The sequence below is a fragment of the Centruroides sculpturatus genome, unplaced genomic scaffold (assembly GCF_000671375.1).
Source record: "Centruroides sculpturatus isolate CEXI.00-Female unplaced genomic scaffold, Cexi_2.0 scaffold541, whole genome shotgun sequence".
NCBI classification, from domain to species: Eukaryota; Metazoa; Arthropoda; class Arachnida; order Scorpiones; family Buthidae; genus Centruroides; species Centruroides sculpturatus.
In genome coordinates, this window is record NW_019384809.1 from 374,589 (window position 1) to 394,214 (window position 19,626).

The 19,626-nt window shown below is 29.0% G+C and overlaps 1 protein-coding gene across 1 annotated transcript in view; it reads left to right on the forward strand.

Annotated features, from left to right (window-relative positions):
* LOC111629756 (E3 ubiquitin-protein ligase HUWE1-like) overlaps positions 1 to 19,626 on the forward strand; it is a 111,868-nt gene that overhangs the window by 75,819 nt on the left and 16,423 nt on the right. The window contains exons 28-37 of the mRNA XM_023373665.1: positions 1,776 to 1,861; positions 2,527 to 2,735; positions 3,198 to 3,314; positions 3,390 to 3,555; positions 7,297 to 7,299; positions 9,851 to 10,140; positions 11,804 to 11,952; positions 12,645 to 12,857; positions 15,204 to 15,853; positions 16,870 to 16,973. Of these exons, the coding sequence (XP_023229433.1) occupies positions 1,776 to 1,861; positions 2,527 to 2,735; positions 3,198 to 3,314; positions 3,390 to 3,555; positions 7,297 to 7,299; positions 9,851 to 10,140; positions 11,804 to 11,952; positions 12,645 to 12,857; positions 15,204 to 15,853; positions 16,870 to 16,973 (1,987 nt within the window). The remainder of the gene's footprint in view (positions 1 to 1,775; positions 1,862 to 2,526; positions 2,736 to 3,197; positions 3,315 to 3,389; positions 3,556 to 7,296; positions 7,300 to 9,850; positions 10,141 to 11,803; positions 11,953 to 12,644; positions 12,858 to 15,203; positions 15,854 to 16,869; positions 16,974 to 19,626) is intronic.

Sequence of the window (19,626 nt, forward strand, 5' to 3'; positions counted from 1 at the left end):
AACTAACTGGAGGTGTGCTTCAAGGCTTCTCCAAAATTTGTCCTTTTCATCTTTCAGGGTGCCTTGTTGTGGGGCATAGCAGGAAATGACTTGGATAGTTAGTTTGCTGGCTTCAATCTTCATGGACATTAGCTGGTCAGAGATGCTATCATGGAACCACTTACTAACTGCTATGTCAACGCCATTCCAGTATGAGTTTGTACCATTGTACAATAGTTGAATCTGTCACCGCTCGTTTTTCGAGCGTTTGAGCCCTTCCACTTTGTCTTTTGAATGCAGGCAATGTCTGTTTGCAACATTTTGAGTGCAAATGCTAACTCTTGGCTTTGGGTGGTGAGGGTGCCAATGTTGATGGTGGCTACTCGTAGGGGTTGGACTATCTTTTTTAGCCCACCACATCCAGGGGCAGGTAGCCCTTGCAGACTGTTCGTGCCGTTCGGGCATAAACATGTGTTGCCTACGGGGGACGCCCTAACAGTATTCATTAAATGTTGATCGGGCATTGCATGTTGATATGACTGAAAATACTCCATCCGGTATGTTGCACTGCCTGACGTTGGAGACCTCATCATTAGCTTCTTCCCAAAGGTCAATGTTCCAGGCTGGCACCGCAAGGAGGTGGTGATGGGATTTTGCTGGCCCCTTAGAGTTAATGTTGGGTCTTTAAAAACTCCATTGACAATGGCCCGTTTTTCTGCCAAAATTCCACTGCTCCCATTGTAAGTTTCAGGGAGAAATGAGAAGAAATGTAATGACCTTGAATGGATCTATGCTGGACCAAAAAATCATGCATTGAGTGATTTCTCCCCTCAGTGTGTGCGATTTACTGTTTAAATTATTTTGAATTTCCTGCCTCCTCATTTTAAGAAAATTTGGTTTTATGACATGGCGCATGTCTTTTTCTTATTTAAATAAAATTTACAAATTAATTTAAATAATTTTAATAATGTAATATAATAAATATTTAATAATTTAAATAAAATTATGAAACTATGATGTAAAAATGATATGGCTAATTATGCAATCAATTTTATGCACGAGTTTTTTATTTTGTAAGAAGTGAATAAAGTGTTTTTAATAAAAAATGTATATAATTGTGTGAAAAATGGGATTAAATAGATTTGGCCAAATATTGCATAATGGAAAGAGGAAATGCAGAGACCTTAATAGGTCAAGGAACAATGTCATAATTGGTTAGGGAATCAGATGGAATTACCTATACTGATCCTGAATTTTTATATGCAAAAAATTTTTATTTCAAAAAACGTACTTAACATAAATATTTTAAATACTTCTATCAACAATTGCATTAATATTGATTTATTACATCAAAAACAAAATGATAAATTTTTTGCATGGGGTTAATAATTTGGAAGGTACTGTATAAAGTAAAAATATGAAAGAAACTTTAATTTCAAACATTAAGAAATATTAATTGAAATTTTAAAACTTACTTATTTAAAAATGTTTAGGAATTGTAATTAATTTTTAAATTTGGTGATAATTTTCAATTATTAGTCATAAAAATCAAATTAATGTAAATTATTTGTTTTTTGTCTATATGTATCTCTCTTTTCTGATTTTATAAATTTAAATCATTATGCCCTGATTACAAACTAAAATATTTCATGTGCTTGTTTATATTGTATTATATATTATATAAATTAATGAATTAAATTAACTATTATAATGTTTTATTAGTATAAATATCAAAGTAGTGATCTTGAAAAATTACATAAATTATATTATATTTTTATTTATTTATTTATTATTAGTGCCATCATTAATAGAGCCACAAATGAAAATATGGGCACTCCTTCATCAGTCTTAACAGAATCTGATTTTTCAAATATTCTTGGAGGTAATATTTTATTTTGTAATTAGAAAATTTCTATAAAATAGACTAACGTATAAATTAACCTTTTGTATTTGTGTTTATATAGTTTAAGCACATATTTGCACTTGTTGAAAGAGTAACATTAAGTTTTACTATTAATACTTGAATGTATATGAATATTTTAATATTACAATATTTTGATTACCAAGAAATGATTTAATCTGTTTTTTTTTTTAAATTCAGTTTTATGTTTTTCAAAGTTTCACTCAAAACATAACTGCACTTTAGATTTTTATTTGGAATTACTTTCTGTATAAATTTTAGTATTGTGAAAATTGATATATGTGTCAGTATGGGCAAATATGCAAGAATGAATATCTCTTGAAGAAATCAATGTAATATTGAAAATTTCTAACAAATAATCATCTCTAGCATCTCTGGTGGATTAATATATTGTCTTAATTGTAAATTTTATGTTAACATTAAATAGTCATTACTTGTCATTTTTTTAAAAAAATAATGCTGTTAATTCTACATTATAACAATGTTCTAAAAAGTTAATGTGTTAACATAAAAATAGTATAATAAAAAATAAAATAGATAGCTAAATTAAATATTTATAAATTTAACTCATATACAATGTAGTATAACCTTACTAATGTCTTATTAATTTTATTTATTATAATTAGATGTAGAAATTCCAGAAGGTGTTGATCCCTCATTCTTGGCTGCATTACCTGAAAATATTCGACAAGAGGTTATAGCTGAACAACTAAGGCTACAAAGATTACGCCAGAGAGCACAAGCTGCAAATAGCCAAGCAACAACTGAAGGGGGAAATTTTACTGAAGTGAACCCAGAATTTTTAGCTGCCTTACCACCAAATATTCAAGAAGAGGTAAATTAATTTTTTTAAAAATATGTGCACAATGTTTGAAATGCTTATATAAGTCAAGAAAACTAACTGGATAATAACTTACATGTGTGTACATTAGTATTTAAGATATTGACTTGCTTTTTGCAGTCAAGTATTATAAATTAACATCTTCAAGGATGTTTTGTGGGCTATTTGACTAAAGTTTAAGAAACTAAACATGTAACATAAAACTAAGTTTTAAATTTTTTCACATATGTAATTTATGAAGTGAAACTTTTTTAAAACATTTGATACGTATATTATTTTTTACTACTTGTATGTTTATCATCATTCTTATAATTATTTATTGATTTTATGAATTTTATATATACTTAAAACATACTGTATATATTTATTTATAATTTCTGCCAATTTTATTGCTATATGAACACTTTCTGGTATGGTCTAATTTTCATTGTTTTAATAAAATGAAAATTCTTGCAGGTATTAGCTCAACAAAGAGCTGAACAGCAAAGATTAGCAGCACAAAATTCAAATCCAGACACACCTGTTGATCCTGCTGGTTTTATTCAAACTCTACCACCTGCATTACGGCAACAGGTAAATAATCTCAAGTGTTTTTATCATCATGATTTAATAAAGTGAATATATTTTTAATTCTATAAATTCCTAAAGGTTTTGGCAGATATGGATGATAGTCTTCTTGCTCTACTCCCTCCTGACTTAGCAGCCGAAGCTCACGCTTTAAGAAGAGAATTGGAAGCTCGTCACAGACAGATGCAAGAACGTTTCCTTTCTTCCCATGCTGGTACTGCCCTCTCCCGTATTCTCCGTTCTGCAGGTAGATCTCTTGTAATTACAGGATCTTCACCAGGCAAAAATATATCCAAAAGGAATATGGAAGTAATATGAATGAATATTCACTTAATGGCTGTCAGTTTTTGTAGGTTGTTTGGTGTAAGTTGGAATGTTTCTGCCTGATATGAAGATAACCTGTGATATTTTTTGTTATTTTAATAATCACAAGAAATTAAAATTTTGTTTTAGCTAAAAGTTACATTTTGAGNATATGAATGAATATTCACTTAATGGCTGTCAGTTTTTGTAGGTTGTTTGGTGTAAGTTGGAATGTTTCTGCCTGATATGAAGATAACCTGTGATAATAGAGCCACAAATGAAAATATGGGCACTCCTTCATCAGTCTTAACAGAATCTGATTTTTCAAATATTCTTGGAGGTAATATTTTATTTTGTAATTAGAAAATTTCTATAAAATAGACTAACGTATAAATTAACCTTTTGTATTTGTGTTTATATAGTTTAAGCACATATTTGCACTTGTTGAAAGAGTAACATTAAGTTTTACTATTAATACTTGAATGTATATGAATATTTTAATATTACAATATTTTGATTACCAAGAAATGATTTAATCTGTTTTTTTTTTTAAATTCAGTTTTATGTTTTTCAAAGTTTCACTCAAAACATAACTGCACTTTAGATTTTTATTTGGAATTACTTTCTGTATAAATTTTAGTATTGTGAAAATTGATATATGTGTCAGTATGGGCAAATATGCAAGAATGAATATCTCTTGAAGAAATCAATGTAATATTGAAAATTTCTAACAAATAATCATCTCTAGCATCTCTGGTGGATTAATATATTGTCTTAATTGTAAATTTTATGTTAACATTAAATAGTCATTACTTGTCATTTTTTTAAAAAAATAATGCTGTTAATTCTACATTATAACAATGTTCTAAAAAGTTAATGTGTTAACATAAAAATAGTATAATAAAAAATAAAATAGATAGCTAAATTAAATATTTATAAATTTAACTCATATACAATGTAGTATAACCTTACTAATGTCTTATTAATTTTATTTATTATAATTAGATGTAGAAATTCCAGAAGGTGTTGATCCCTCATTCTTGGCTGCATTACCTGAAAATATTCGACAAGAGGTTATAGCTGAACAACTAAGGCTACAAAGATTACGCCAGAGAGCACAAGCTGCAAATAGCCAAGCAACAACTGAAGGGGGAAATTTTACTGAAGTGAACCCAGAATTTTTAGCTGCCTTACCACCAAATATTCAAGAAGAGGTAAATTAATTTTTTTAAAAATATGTGCACAATGTTTGAAATGCTTATATAAGTCAAGAAAACTAACTGGATAATAACTTACATGTGTGTACATTAGTATTTAAGATATTGACTTGCTTTTTGCAGTCAAGTATTATAAATTAACATCTTCAAGGATGTTTTGTGGGCTATTTGACTAAAGTTTAAGAAACTAAACATGTAACATAAAACTAAGTTTTAAATTTTTTCACATATGTAATTTATGAAGTGAAACTTTTTTAAAACATTTGATACGTATATTATTTTTTACTACTTGTATGTTTATCATCATTCTTATAATTATTTATTGATTTTATGAATTTTATATATACTTAAAACATACTGTATATATTTATTTATAATTTCTGCCAATTTTATTGCTATATGAACACTTTCTGGTATGGTCTAATTTTCATTGTTTTAATAAAATGAAAATTCTTGCAGGTATTAGCTCAACAAAGAGCTGAACAGCAAAGATTAGCAGCACAAAATTCAAATCCAGACACACCTGTTGATCCTGCTGGTTTTATTCAAACTCTACCACCTGCATTACGGCAACAGGTAAATAATCTCAAGTGTTTTTATCATCATGATTTAATAAAGTGAATATATTTTTAATTCTATAAATTCCTAAAGGTTTTGGCAGATATGGATGATAGTCTTCTTGCTCTACTCCCTCCTGACTTAGCAGCCGAAGCTCACGCTTTAAGAAGAGAATTGGAAGCTCGTCACAGACAGATGCAAGAACGTTTCCTTTCTTCCCATGCTGGTACTGCCCTCTCCCGTATTCTCCGTTCTGCAGGTAGATCTCTTGTAATTACAGGATCTTCACCAGGCAAAAATATATCCAAAAGGAATATGGAAGTAATATGAATGAATATTCACTTAATGGCTGTCAGTTTTTGTAGGTTGTTTGGTGTAAGTTGGAATGTTTCTGCCTGATATGAAGATAACCTGTGATATTTTTTGTTATTTTAATAATCACAAGAAATTAAAATTTTGTTTTAGCTAAAAGTTACATTTTGAGTCAAGTAACTTGTTTGCAGAATTACTATTAAAATTCTTTAAAATATCAAATTTAAAAATATAAATGTGTGTCCATAAGATTAATTAAAATTTTAATGAATATAAAAGTATATAAATGAAATATATAAAACCAAATATGATTTATATATTTCTATTAATGATTTTTAAAGATTTTGCAGATTAATTTTCAAATAATTTTGTAGTGAATAATTTCATTCATCATCATGGAATCTCTATCCGTAAACAAGATTGTTTTATGTATGAAGTTTTACTAATCATCTCAATTTGAACAGGATAGTTCTGATTTATCAATAAAAATTCTAAGAGTTTTGCTGTCTTACTCTAGGCAAGATAGCAAAAAGTCTGATTTTAGACTTTATCAGTAACTGATAAAAACTCTATATTAAGTAATACTTTATGTAACAGATATGCATGCATAAATTCCTTTCTTGTTTTTACTAAAACATACTCAACTGTAACAGATTACAGTGTCAGTGTAAATTAAATATACTAATTTTTGTTGATATATCAAAATATAAACTATAGTATATCAGTTATCGTTTGATCAGTTATCGTAGTGTGGTTTAGGTTTTAATAGTGTACACACAAATGTAAAAAAAGTTTTGTATTTGGATTAAAATTGTGTAGTATTTATTGAATTAATATTTTATTTACAGCAATACATTTTGCTGTAAATAAAATATTAATTCAATTTTTCAAATTCTGACAGTTAGATTTTTCAAATTCTGACAGTTGGATAGTATAAACAAATTGGTTATTGATGTAATATATAAAAAGAAAGCTAGTACAATGTCTTACTGTTTTTTCCTTCTTAACAATAGTATTCAAATATAAACCTCTTTCACATAGTTGTTTTTGTTATATATATATATTTCCCCCCAAGTTTCTATACATTATGGCCTATTTATAAGTATTCCTCAATCTTTAAGAATTCAGTACAATTTCTTAACTATCCCTCTCCATTTATGAAGCTGAAATATTTGATAAAATCAATTCCTATTGATATTTACAAGAATAAAATGTTCTAATTATGATATTAAAATTTTCATATGATCTGATTAGATAACTCATAGGTTCCAGTCACTCTTTTCTTTTTTGTTAATGGTCTCTTTGTTTACAGAACAAGTGCTATTGTTCACTGTTGATGATGACTTTAACAATATCTTGTTGGGCTGCAGGCTGCAATTTTAAAATTGCATACCTATAAATTCTCACTGGTGTTTGTTTGTTCATCCTTAATCTCTAGAATGGTATTAGTTACATGAAAGTAGAGACCTGGAACAGAAAGCTTAGGAACCAAAGTCCTCAATTAACTACAGTAGAGTCCCGCTAGTCTGAACTAATTGGGACCGAGCTTTGTTCAGATTAGCTGAATGATTGAAATAATGCAGAAGCAAGCAGTAAAGCAGGTCTGGTTTATATAGATCCAGCACTACCAATGACTTTTGTTTTTGTGTGCAAGTACTGTATAGATCTGCTGTTTTAGTAGGTCATGTCAAACACTGATTTATTAATTTTGTACAGTATTAAGACAGTACAGTATACCCCAAACTTACACGATAGGTGGGACCGAGCGATAACTGCATAAGTCAAATTCGTGTAAGTCGGGGTATAATTTCGCAATTTTTGTAAAATCCAAGTCGGATATATGTGATGTAATAAATGTTCTCGTTAATCTTATCCCATCTTTTGATTCATTCACGGTTACAAGAAATCACCACCAAGAGTTTCTCAAGTCTCCGTAGATATAACAAACACAAAATAAATTGTAGCTGTGTCGATTCCACGCGACATGTCCGAACATGTAAGCTGAACAATAGTGTGGAGGGAGTGAGTAATCGAGAGTTGCGTGGTGCTCAAACAAAAGATGAATCAATGAGATTTGAAAAGCGTGTAACTTCGGGTTCACGTAAGTCAAGGTATTACTGTACTATAAAATACAATTTTTTTTTGTGGTGGAATTCTAAAACTTTTTGTACCATTAATACCATTTAAATTCAACTGGAAAATACAAAAAAAAAACATATATTTTGCAAGTTAAAAAATTTCCTCTCCGCCGACTGAAACATGTTTGGACTAGTAGGACTCTGCTGTATATACAAACTTCCAGAAGTCATATTTCAATTCAAAAATTTTCTCTTGAGCAGAGTGAGTTAGATAACCTGCAGCATGGCACTGTTGTTAACAGGAAAAGTATGATGTACAGGGGCAAGACACTACTAAAGTCAAAAGCATTGTGCAATGAGATCTAAAAAACTGCAGCCTGACACTGTGATGGTGTTACAATAAATAATTGCTTGTTTCCTTGAGTAATTCTACAATTTCTTTAATTAAAAACAATTTTATCTTGTTTTCTGTTTTTATGTTATCTTAGCTAATTCTTCATTAAATGAAGAAATATTTGATATTTGTGTGTGTCATTTTGTGTTCTTTCATATTGGTGAATAACAAATAATTTTAATTTTATTTAAAATTGTTGGTTGATAGATAAATGCCTTTTTTTAGCATTTCAATGTTATTTGGTGAATATGGATAGGTGACTGGATTAGGCTGGAACAAGTTATAAATTTTGACCATAAGAAATAATTGAAAAGATTATCCCTATATATTAGATTTTGATTTATAAAGGCTGATCAAAAATATCTGGGACAAGCTTACTGTAAGAAAACAAATGCAATTATTGGTTACTAGGAGTTGGCTATTTTCTAGATGTATGCAGGGATCCCTTCCACTTTTCCAAGCATGTCTGATAGGGCTGTTTGAAAACAGCATACAACAAAGATTTTTTACCTTAAATGACAGCATGTCTCAACATCATTTCTTGTCTAAAATGATTTTGAACCTGGGAAAAAGAAAGAAGTTAGAGGCTGCCAAATCTGATGATGTAAGGTGATGGGAAATTGTGGAATGTTGTGCATGGCTAAAAATTCCATGAAATTCAGCACTGTGTGTGTGGCAGGGCATGGTGCATAAGCCAAGACATTTTTGCAAAATTTCCAATGAACTGCATCTCAAAGGTACTGCAAAACAATTTTATACACAATATGACAAATCAATAGTTCACTGATTCATGCTGTTGATCAGCTTTTGTGTGGGTCATCATCAGTTGAAGTATAGCCATTTTTGAAATGTTTTGGATTTTCCAAGAGCTGTTTTTCCAAATACTTGGAAGTATTTTTGTACATTTTGGCAACTGTCTTAAAGTTTCCAGAAAAACTTGATGCAAACATATTGCTTGTTCAACTCATTTATTTCAAAACATATTAAAGGGAAACAGGCATCTGCACTGTAGTTCACATCACTGATAATTCAGATATGCTGTCACCTGCTTTCTGGCATATGATGTTAGGAGATAAAGTGAAATATCCTCCATAATTTCCATATTACTATTATTATTAGTTTCTCTTTAAAAAAAAATTGTCCAATATATTTTTTATCAATCTTAAGAGAGGTTTTCAAGAATGAAGTATGCTCGTAAATCAGGATTGCACTTTATTTGTGGTATATAGGATTATTTGTTTAATTCTAAATGATTTGATTTTATTTCATGAGAGAAGGATATTAAATACATCAAAAAATCTAATATTTTCATACAAATTTTGAATTAACAGATTATCAAAAAAATAAGTTGAAATTGTCTATAATAATTTATATTCATGAGGAAAATTACTTATTAATTGGTTCATAATTTAAAGATGTAATAAATTTCTAAAATGTTTCTCAAAATCCATTTCTTACTATATAATTTATTTTATTATGATTATTTGATATTTTTTGAGTAATAAACTTATTCATTATAACTTTATTGTAAAAAAAATTAATAGCCTCTGTTTTATATGATTTAAATTGTAGGGATTATATTCTTAAAATTTAAATCATGATAATAATTTAATATTTTTTAAATAGGTGGTGATAAAAAAAAATGTGTGTTTATAATTACAAAGATTTTATATCTTATAGGACGAATGGGTACTAGATATACAATACATACTGTTCCACAAAGAGGTCAATGGACTTGGAATACACTTTCTCGGGGTGCTGGAAGCTCAACTGCTGGAACTGGGGGAATTCAGAGTGGATCTTTACCCAGTTCATTGCGTTTACGTGGAAGGCAGATGTTAGATCATGAAGCTTTATCTTGTTTGTTAGTTCTTCTTTTTGTAGATGAACCCAAACTAAATACTGGTCGTTTACATCGTGTACTTCGAAATTTATGTTATCATGCCCCTACAAGGCAATGGGTAATAAAAGTAAGTGAATATTTATAAAATTATAAATTATTTACTAGTGGTCTTTCATAGTTATTCTAGGATTAAAAAGAAAAAAATATATATATAAACAAAAATGATATTTAGTAGAATCATGATTATCACTCTTAATTTACAAATATTGAATATTTCCATATAGATATTTTACAATTGTTAAAAATTCTATACCTAAGCCGTGTGTAAGTCTACAATGAAATTCTTTTCAATTTTAAAAAGTCCATAAATTAGTTTAATAACTCAGTTATCATAAAATTTTCTGTATTGATTTTGTAAGACAAGATTTACATTAATTTGTTGATTTTGGTAGTCATGTCAAAATTAATTATCAATTATTTTATATATTTATTATATTATTGCATTTGTTAAATTTTTATCAAATATCTACATGAGTTATTTTAGAAAGTGTTTGGAAGAATAAATGTTAGAATAGTTGTCCTTTTAATTAAAGATCAACTCCAATGTAAATGTCCTTTTTTTAAACATTCTCTTTTTAATGAAGTGAATAAATTTGACTTTTTTGTGCTGTTATGACAAGTGAAATTGCATTATAATCAACTTTCTCATATTTGTATGTTGAAAGAATACTGTTTATTGCTAATAATCTGTTTATAAGGAATATAATTATATTATTTTAAACAGTTATTATTTGTAAATGGATAGGAAGAACATAAAAAAAGTAAAGTTTTGAGTAATACAAAGAGATTCAATAGATATCTTTATCAATGAAGCCATATTGATGATTGTAAATTTATGAGACAATATATTTTATTAATTAACTAATTAAATATAAATGTATTTTCATCATTTAGCTCTGTTATTTATTGATTTCTTTGAAATGTTTCATTTAATTGTTTGTTTCATTGCAGTTTGTATATTTATTTTTTCTGAATTGTATTTAGATATATTTTTAATATGATTCTGTTTGATATTTTTTCAAATTAAAAAAAAAATTTTTTTTAGAAATTTTAAAAAAATTTACATATTAAAATTATCTAAATGGACTCCAAAAGACTTTGAATATAGTTTATTGCCTTGAATAGTTTAAAAACCAATGTGCAGCCATCTTCAAACTAATTCCCTCGGTGACAATACAGTTTTTTTCAGTGCTCATATGGCTTCTGGAAACATTGCTGTAAGCCATCTTTTGCAACATTTTGTAATACCTGCAATGTTACTTTTATTTCACTTGATTACTCAAAATGGCATTAAAATGATATGACACTGTTTATTGCAGATGGACTTGTGCATACAGCACATAACTGGATGTAAAATGTGGCATTTTATTTCATTCATCCATCATAAGCAGCCTGAGATCAGTTTGAGTTATCAAATGAGATAAAACCAATATTGCAGGAGGCATTATGGGTGGTTGTAAAAGATGGTTTACAGCAATGCTTCCAGAATTTATACAAGCACTGAAAAAAAGTGTATCATTGTTGAATGGGATTAGTGTGAAAGTAGCTGTGCATTAGTGTTTTAAACAATTCAAGACAAGAAACTTTACACCAATTCTCTAAACATTTAGATATTTACTATGTACAGTGTCAGTTTTCCCAAATACAACAATTTTGCTTATTATAATTCAAGGAAGTTAACTATTTGCAATTATATATTAATAATCTATAATTTTTTATTCCTCTGATAGGCATTATTATCAGTCCTAGAAAGAACTAAAGACAGCAGGCTCCAAGAAAATAATCATGATCATTTTTCTGAAACTTACCATCGTGCCAAAAAGTCAGTTGTGAAAACTTTCAGTCATACATCTGAAAATATTGGCCCTTCAAGTCACAGGTATTTAAATTTAATAAAACTTAAATATTAGAATAAAGTTTAATGTTGAACCTTTATTTAATTTCATGTTTAGTGTCATATTTATTTATGTTAACTAATAAAGATTTTTGATGTTTTTTCACAAAAAAAAACCATATGAAGTTCATTTAGTCTCTTAAGTCAATCTTAAATCTTATTATAGAAATTTTAAATTATGCATTTTTAATTGTTTCGTCGTCATCAGATATAATACTGTAATTAAAAAATGTGTTATATAATTATAGAAACTCATTTTGTAAATATAGACTTTTCTTATTAGTTTAAGTATTTCATAGTATTGGAATTATTATATAATATATATATATATATATATAAAAACAGCTGGTAAACCCACATCAATTAATTTCATGCATTAATCAAATTCCATATTAAGCAAGAAATACCTGTATATTAATCACTACAGAAAATTACATATTAATTGTTTTGTAATTTAAAGATGTAATAAATTTCTGAAATGGATTTTGAAAAAACATTTCAAAAATTTATGCTAAAATTGTTTTAACATTACATAAACGTACATGTAATAAATTGAATATTGGTTTGTAATAAATTCTGTATATTAATTTTCTTGAAATTCTGTAGATGTGCAAGTTTAAATTTTATTTCTCTCTACATAGTAGAACTATAAAATTTATTGTTTTATAAAATCATAGATTGGAATCAGCAAGTAGAAGCAGTCAACCATCATGGTTATCAATTAGTTTAGATGCTGCTTTGGGATGTCGTACTAATGTCTTCCAAATCCATCGTCATGGTCACAGTGCTGGGCCAAAGAAACCAAGTGATAAACATTCACCATCTGTAACAACTGGGATCTGCCAACCAATTGTCACAATCCATCCTCAAGCCTCTCCAATTGTTTTTAGGTATTATAGCAATGTTAATTTGTATTTAATGTTTTTTGATATTGAAAATTTAAATTTATCCTAAATTTTGTTACTTTTTTTATTTAGTTTAAATTTACATAAATAATACTCTTCATACTTTATTTTATTAGACATAAACAAGAAATTAAGTTATTAGTGTGAGAAGCCGGGGTCAATAGGGATTTATTATTGACACTTAATCAGCAATGGTTTGGTAAAAACCACTCACTTTGTCAGTGGATGGCCTTAAAATGACATTTAAATTGAAGGAAGACCAAAGATTGTGAAATCTCAGTCTAGTCAGAATTATGACACCAGACAAGAAAGTTCTATTGGGTCTTGTCTCATGATTTAATAGTTAAAGCCCTTCTTCTCAGATTTATAATAATTAATGTTTTGAGTGGGGAGAGCAGTGAGTAAGGTTATTGATAGGTGTCTGTATTTAATTAACCAAGTGAACAGATAGGTTAACAAATAACAAACAAAAGTTTAATGAATATAATAAAGAAATACATAAAGGAATAATCTGTCACTATATTGATTCCCAACTACATAGACTTCTAAATACTGAGAGAGAGAGCTTACGTAAAATTTGATATAATACCTCTGAATGAATCAATGATCTTGATTTCTTTCTTGATGATTCGTATGCAAGTCAGAGGTCAGGAAGTCAGAGGAGACAAGACACAAACATAAGTTTGGAGAACTAGGAATTCACCTTGAATCAAGCATGCAAAATCTTTATATTTAGAAATTTTCTCCAATGAGGAGTTCAGATTGTGATCATCTGACAATGAGTTGTTTTTACTACAAGTTTGTCATCAGAAATGATATCACTTTTAAGAAGCAGATTGTTAAAAAGGAAGTTCAGTTTCCTTGTTCACATCAACTTTTATCATTAAAAAGTGGAAAAATTACTTTTAACATCAAAATAATATATCTAAATTTTAACTTATTAAATAAATCATTGCTCCAACCCCAGACTCTCGCATTAGAAAAGAGATTGGTATCAAGAAATTACAAATTTGAATTATAAAAAATCTAATTTCTTATACAGGCAAACCTGTTAGTCAAATAATAAATGAAGTAAATAATAGAGATCAGTTTCTCATAAAAGTTGTGGGTTAAATTTTCTACAAGATATACAAGTTGTAACATAAATGATACAATTATTCATTAATACATCAATTGATATAAAATGTCTTACCTGATATTTTGAACTGTTCCTTTGTTTGATGCTTTTCAACAGCTTGCATTTCCTTTATTAAATAACTTCATTTAATATATATTTTAAATGAATGTGTTTATCTAGGGTAGGAGATTGTGTTTTGTTGCTAGCTTCTAATGAAGATTGTGTACAGTAGACCCTCCTATAACGCTTAGATGCGTTCCACGCTAACCGAAAATTACGTTGTAGGAACGATTAAATACATGAGCCAATTGCAGCCCGATAGGTGGGAACTTTACGGACTAAGGCTGTTCGAAAGGTTTTCTTCTATAAAATTAACCGATTCTAGACTAATTCCACTCAACATTTCCAAAACACGTATAATTTTTTGGGAATAATCCGTATAAACTATGCTATAAACAAAAAATTATAGGATTACTTACCGAGTGTGTACCGTTCGACTACGCCGTTGCTTAAAGCTGGTTTTCATCGCGGAACAGCACACGAAACGACGGCCGCAATTTCTGATAACGAATTTTTCGCAGAAAAATAACTTGACCTTTGGAGACATCATTAATATAAATAATTTTTATGGACGTTGAATAAGAAGTGTTTCTTTCACAAGAAATGTATAAAATTAGTGCTGTATTAGACTTACGGTACCTAATTTACATACTGTGCAGACGATAATAAACTCAACTTACTAGCCTAAAATCTCCGTAGCGTGTTGCCAGGCGGCAGAAAGCATATATATAATTATAATAAAGTTACAATAAATTAAGTTAATATATAATTATATATACAGTACCTAATTTATATATAATTAATATATAATTATATGTACAGTACCTAATTTATATATAATTTATATATAATACTAAACAGACGATAGCAAACTCAATTTAGCCGCTCCGTAGCGTGGCGCAGGGTCGGAGGAAAGTAGTTCGGCTGCTCATCCACTATTGGTCCAGACTCTATCAATCTTGTCGCGAAACGACGTTATAGGAGGTACGTTATACGAAAGTTGCTACAATTTTTTCGCTACGTTATAGGAATTGTCGTTATAGGAACGTACGTTATAGGGGGGTCGACTGTATTTTTGACTAGAGATGTAGCCACTGTATTGTATTTTCATTTATTTTATAAAACATATATTAATACTTGGTTTGATTTTCTAGGCATGTTCTGGATACACTGATTTCTCTTGCAAAGAGTTTTCCAATTCACTTTTTGCCGGAGAAGGCAAAGGAGGAAAAATATGGAAAAGATGTTATTGCTCAAGATAACAGGGCATCAAAAACAACTGTTCCAATTACAGCAAAATCTGATTCCAAACAAGTACTTTCAACATCATCGAAGACTGAAGCTTGTGGATCTCTCTCTCGTCAAGATACAGATTTCTGGGATGTTTTAATTAAACTTGATTCTCTTAGTACAAGTAGAAAAGGAAAGAGTATTGCTAGGACTCATAGTACTACTACAATGATTGGAAGCAACAGTAATGCTAACATTGATGATGATACAAAATATCAAAGCTTTGAAGCTTCACCTATGGCACAGTTAATAAGCATGTTATCTCATCCTGTTGTGAAACGAAGTTCATTGTTAACTGATAGGTTGCTTAGGTTATTAGCTCTTATATCACTTGCCCTTCCTGACCAAGATAGTCAAAACTATACTCAAAGTACAAATCAACTTTTAAGTGTAAATGCTACTGCAAATTTGAGAAATGGGACTAATAGTTTAATATCTCGTGCAATGGAAGTGCCATCATGTGGAAGAGATGACAGTCATCCAGTAGCAGAAGAGAAAACAGCTGCTTCAGAGGGTGAGTCATTTTATTTTCTTTTAAATGTTAAAAATGAAGTATATAATAAAAAGAGTAAGTCCATTCTAATAAAGTATTTAAAAAATTAAAATTGCAAAATTAAAAAAAAAACTTGTTTTTAAAATTGGTCATCAAATGTTTTCAACTGCTAAGTAATAATTTATCTTAATCTATTTTAGTTAAATAATAACAATTAAATGAATTGGGATTTATAACTGGAAAAATTATGACTATACAACATAATGCACAAAATGACCCATACCAGGAATTGATAAAATTACATACTTCTTGTTGTTCAAAATTTATATTGTAGCATAATTGAAAATTATCAGGCTATCTCTGTCTCCTTAATTAATCTCCTATTTGAGTATTGGTAAAGTTGAGTAAGCATATGAAAAGTTAGACTATCGCATGGAGATTTATCCTCTGAATCAAGTGTTTAATATGACCATTATGTTCATTAACTTCCAAATTGACGAGGTTTATCACTTGATGATGGCCCATGTTTTCAATTCTCATTATATGCTTGAATGATTAATGCTTGCAGTTTCATCATCATTGCAGCTGTTTCATAAAAAAACTTTCTTAAGGAATTCCCAATTAAGTAGTCATGTAGGTTTAAGTTAGGATTATTCAGGGACCAGTTTTGCCCACATACTTTTGTATGTGGACAAAACCAATCAAGATTTGGTTTGAAATGGGATGAGATTCAAAAGTAGTTAGTGAAAAATGGAGCCAGGTCACAAATAGCAAATATGTTGACTTCCTCTGATATGAAAATTGTGGTATTTTTATAAAGTAAGAGAAGTTGTAAATAGTTCCTTTATGTATTTATTATTTTTAATGAATAAAACATTACAGGATAATGTTATAATTGGATATTGATTAATTGTTTTAATGGATTTAGGGGTGATAATTAATTTAGATACTATACAATTGCTTCCAAACTACTTTAAGAATAAGATTAACATATTTATTAATACAGTTCAATAAATATTATATTTTGTTTTTGTTAGATGACAAAGTTCCTTCAAAAGAATCAATATCTCATGTGCAATTAGGTGAAGAGGAAGAAAAGGAAGATATAATAATTAAGCAACATTTAAAATTGGCTGTTGAGGTAATGTTAATTGAAACTTGTTTTAATCAGATGTGTGTATAAAATAGATAAATTTTAACACTATTTTAACTCATCTAAAACACATGTATAATCTCACTATATATATTTAGAAAATTGACTTTTTTCCTCTTTAAATGTAGATTTTTATTTGCTGTTAATATTAAATGTTTTTATATAAAAGAATAAGACTTTTTTAAAATTTTCCTATTGTTTGCTATTTTTTATTTTTCTTATGTTTGGGTGAGAGTAAACCAATAACAGTTGGTAAAGTATATTTTTGTAAATTTAAGTTATTAAAGATGATAAAATGGATAGGTATATAAATGGATATGTATGGTATATATATATATGGATATGTATGGTGTATATATATATATATGGATATGTATGGTATATATATATATATATATATATATTCCTATCTATTTTATCATCTCTGTTCCAAACACTCATAACATAAAAATTGCTCACACTGAAGAAAATCAATAAGAACACGCCACTCACTCAAGAAATAAGACAGATGTGGAGGATAGATAAGGTATCTATTGTATCTGTTGTCCTCTCTTTTACTGGTTTTATACCACATACACTACACAAAAGTGTAGAAACATTAAACCTTGATAAAAACATATACATGCCACTACAGAAAGCTGCAATATTGAATGTGTGTCACATTGTTAGGAAGTTTCTAGATGTTGACACACACGCATGAATAACACAGCTTAATGTTACCCTTGTTTGGATAGCTATGCCTTGACTTGAGTTTCACATAGCATTTAGCATCAATATCAGCTGAACATGACATTCACAAAATAATAATAATAAAATTAAAGACAGTCTGCCCAAAAGGGACCACCATTTATTTCTTATGTTCCAGACTATACACATTCACAGTGGCCGACCTTTCTTAATAGGCTACATGCCGCCAGAATTTAAAAAACACAAATATATCCAATTAAAATTATAAAATTTCTAAAAAACAAACTGGTGATATACAGATGTCTTGCTTTTCATTCATCCTATGGGATGTTTCTGCTTTTATCTACTTCAGTGTTTCTCAACCTCTAACGAATTGTCGCCCCTTCAACATAGTATCACCCCCTTCACTACAAAATTCCAATGCCGAGGGACAAGGCTAACACCAAATTCGTACTGCATCGAATAGACTAGTGACTAGTATAATGTTATTTATTTAATTATTGTACGATATAACAAATAAAATATGTAATTATTTGTAATATAATGTTTTATTATATTGCCCAGAAATTGTTTTTCGCCCCCCAAAATATAAATTGTTACTAATCGCCCCCTCAACATGGAAAAACACCCACATGGGGGTGATATCGACCCCTTTGAGAAACACTGATCTACTTGAACAAGCACTGGAAAATGTAGATTTTGGAAGATTTCCCCTGGTGACGAACATTTCAATTTTTCTTTCGTAAATTAAAAAAAAAACATTATTATTATTATTATTACACAATGGACAGAAGCTATATATTTTTCAGTTTTTATTAATATTATTTCCTCTGTCTTGCTTGTTCCTTGTAATATCTTGATGATTGCAGTATTTTTGTATTGAACCATATATTGTCTTACTTGTATAAATGATTTGACCAAGGATTGTCTTATTCTTCAAAAATTATTTTTTGTCTCAAGTTTTGTTTTGTGCCATTCTGGATTGATTTTATACTATAAAATAAAGGCATTATATGTTAATAATAAAGTAAAAGGTTGACATTGGCTATTGTTTTGTTTGTCTTTTACAAGTTAGTATTAGAATAAGCTTGCCTAAAGTATTGATAGCACTTTTGATTTTATTATAATCCAAGATTGTGATAGGCTTTTTGTCATTGCTGTCACAATATCCTCATAGTTTATTATGCTTATGAAGAATCAAAGTTTACAAGCCCTTAAACATTTTTCTTGAAAAAGTTTTGAAATTGTATAGAAATTAAAGTAGTTGTAAGTAAAAGTCATTAATGTGTCATATTGGGTGTGTTTCTTTGTCAAGCAGCTACGTAAGCAAGCCAATGATGTAGTTTGTTTTATATGAAATGATTGTCTTTAGTTTGCTTATTTAGCTGCTTGACAAGGAAACATGCTCATAGATTTGATATAATAATAGGTTAATGGTTTTGAAAAAATAACACCAACAAAATTTTATTTTATAGAAATAGATTTGAAAAAAATTTTGGTAGTATTATATGTACTTTAACATTTGACATAGGTCAAATAATAAAAATTTTTATTGAAAATAATTTATTGCCTTTACATAGTACAGAGAACTCCTGAATAGCATGCTTCCCCAGTAATGTAACAAAAAAATTGCAACTAGTGCTCATACAAAATTCTAATTTTGTCATCAAGAGATATACATTTTCTTCAACTTCTAGGCCTAGGTTTGAACTTGCATAAAATCATCTGGGGACCTGTTCTGAGCTCTTCCGATAATTCAACAAGAGTGACACACGGGACATTCGATAAGTCCTCTTAGCAAAAGGCAGTTAACAAAACCTTAGACAAATCACGATTCTGTGCTCTGCGTTAAGTGGGTTTTGCTACAGGTAGTCGGTTGAGATGCATCTGGGTTTCACACTATCAATAGCTATTACACTTTAACCAATCACTGTTTAGTTAACATTATATTTTT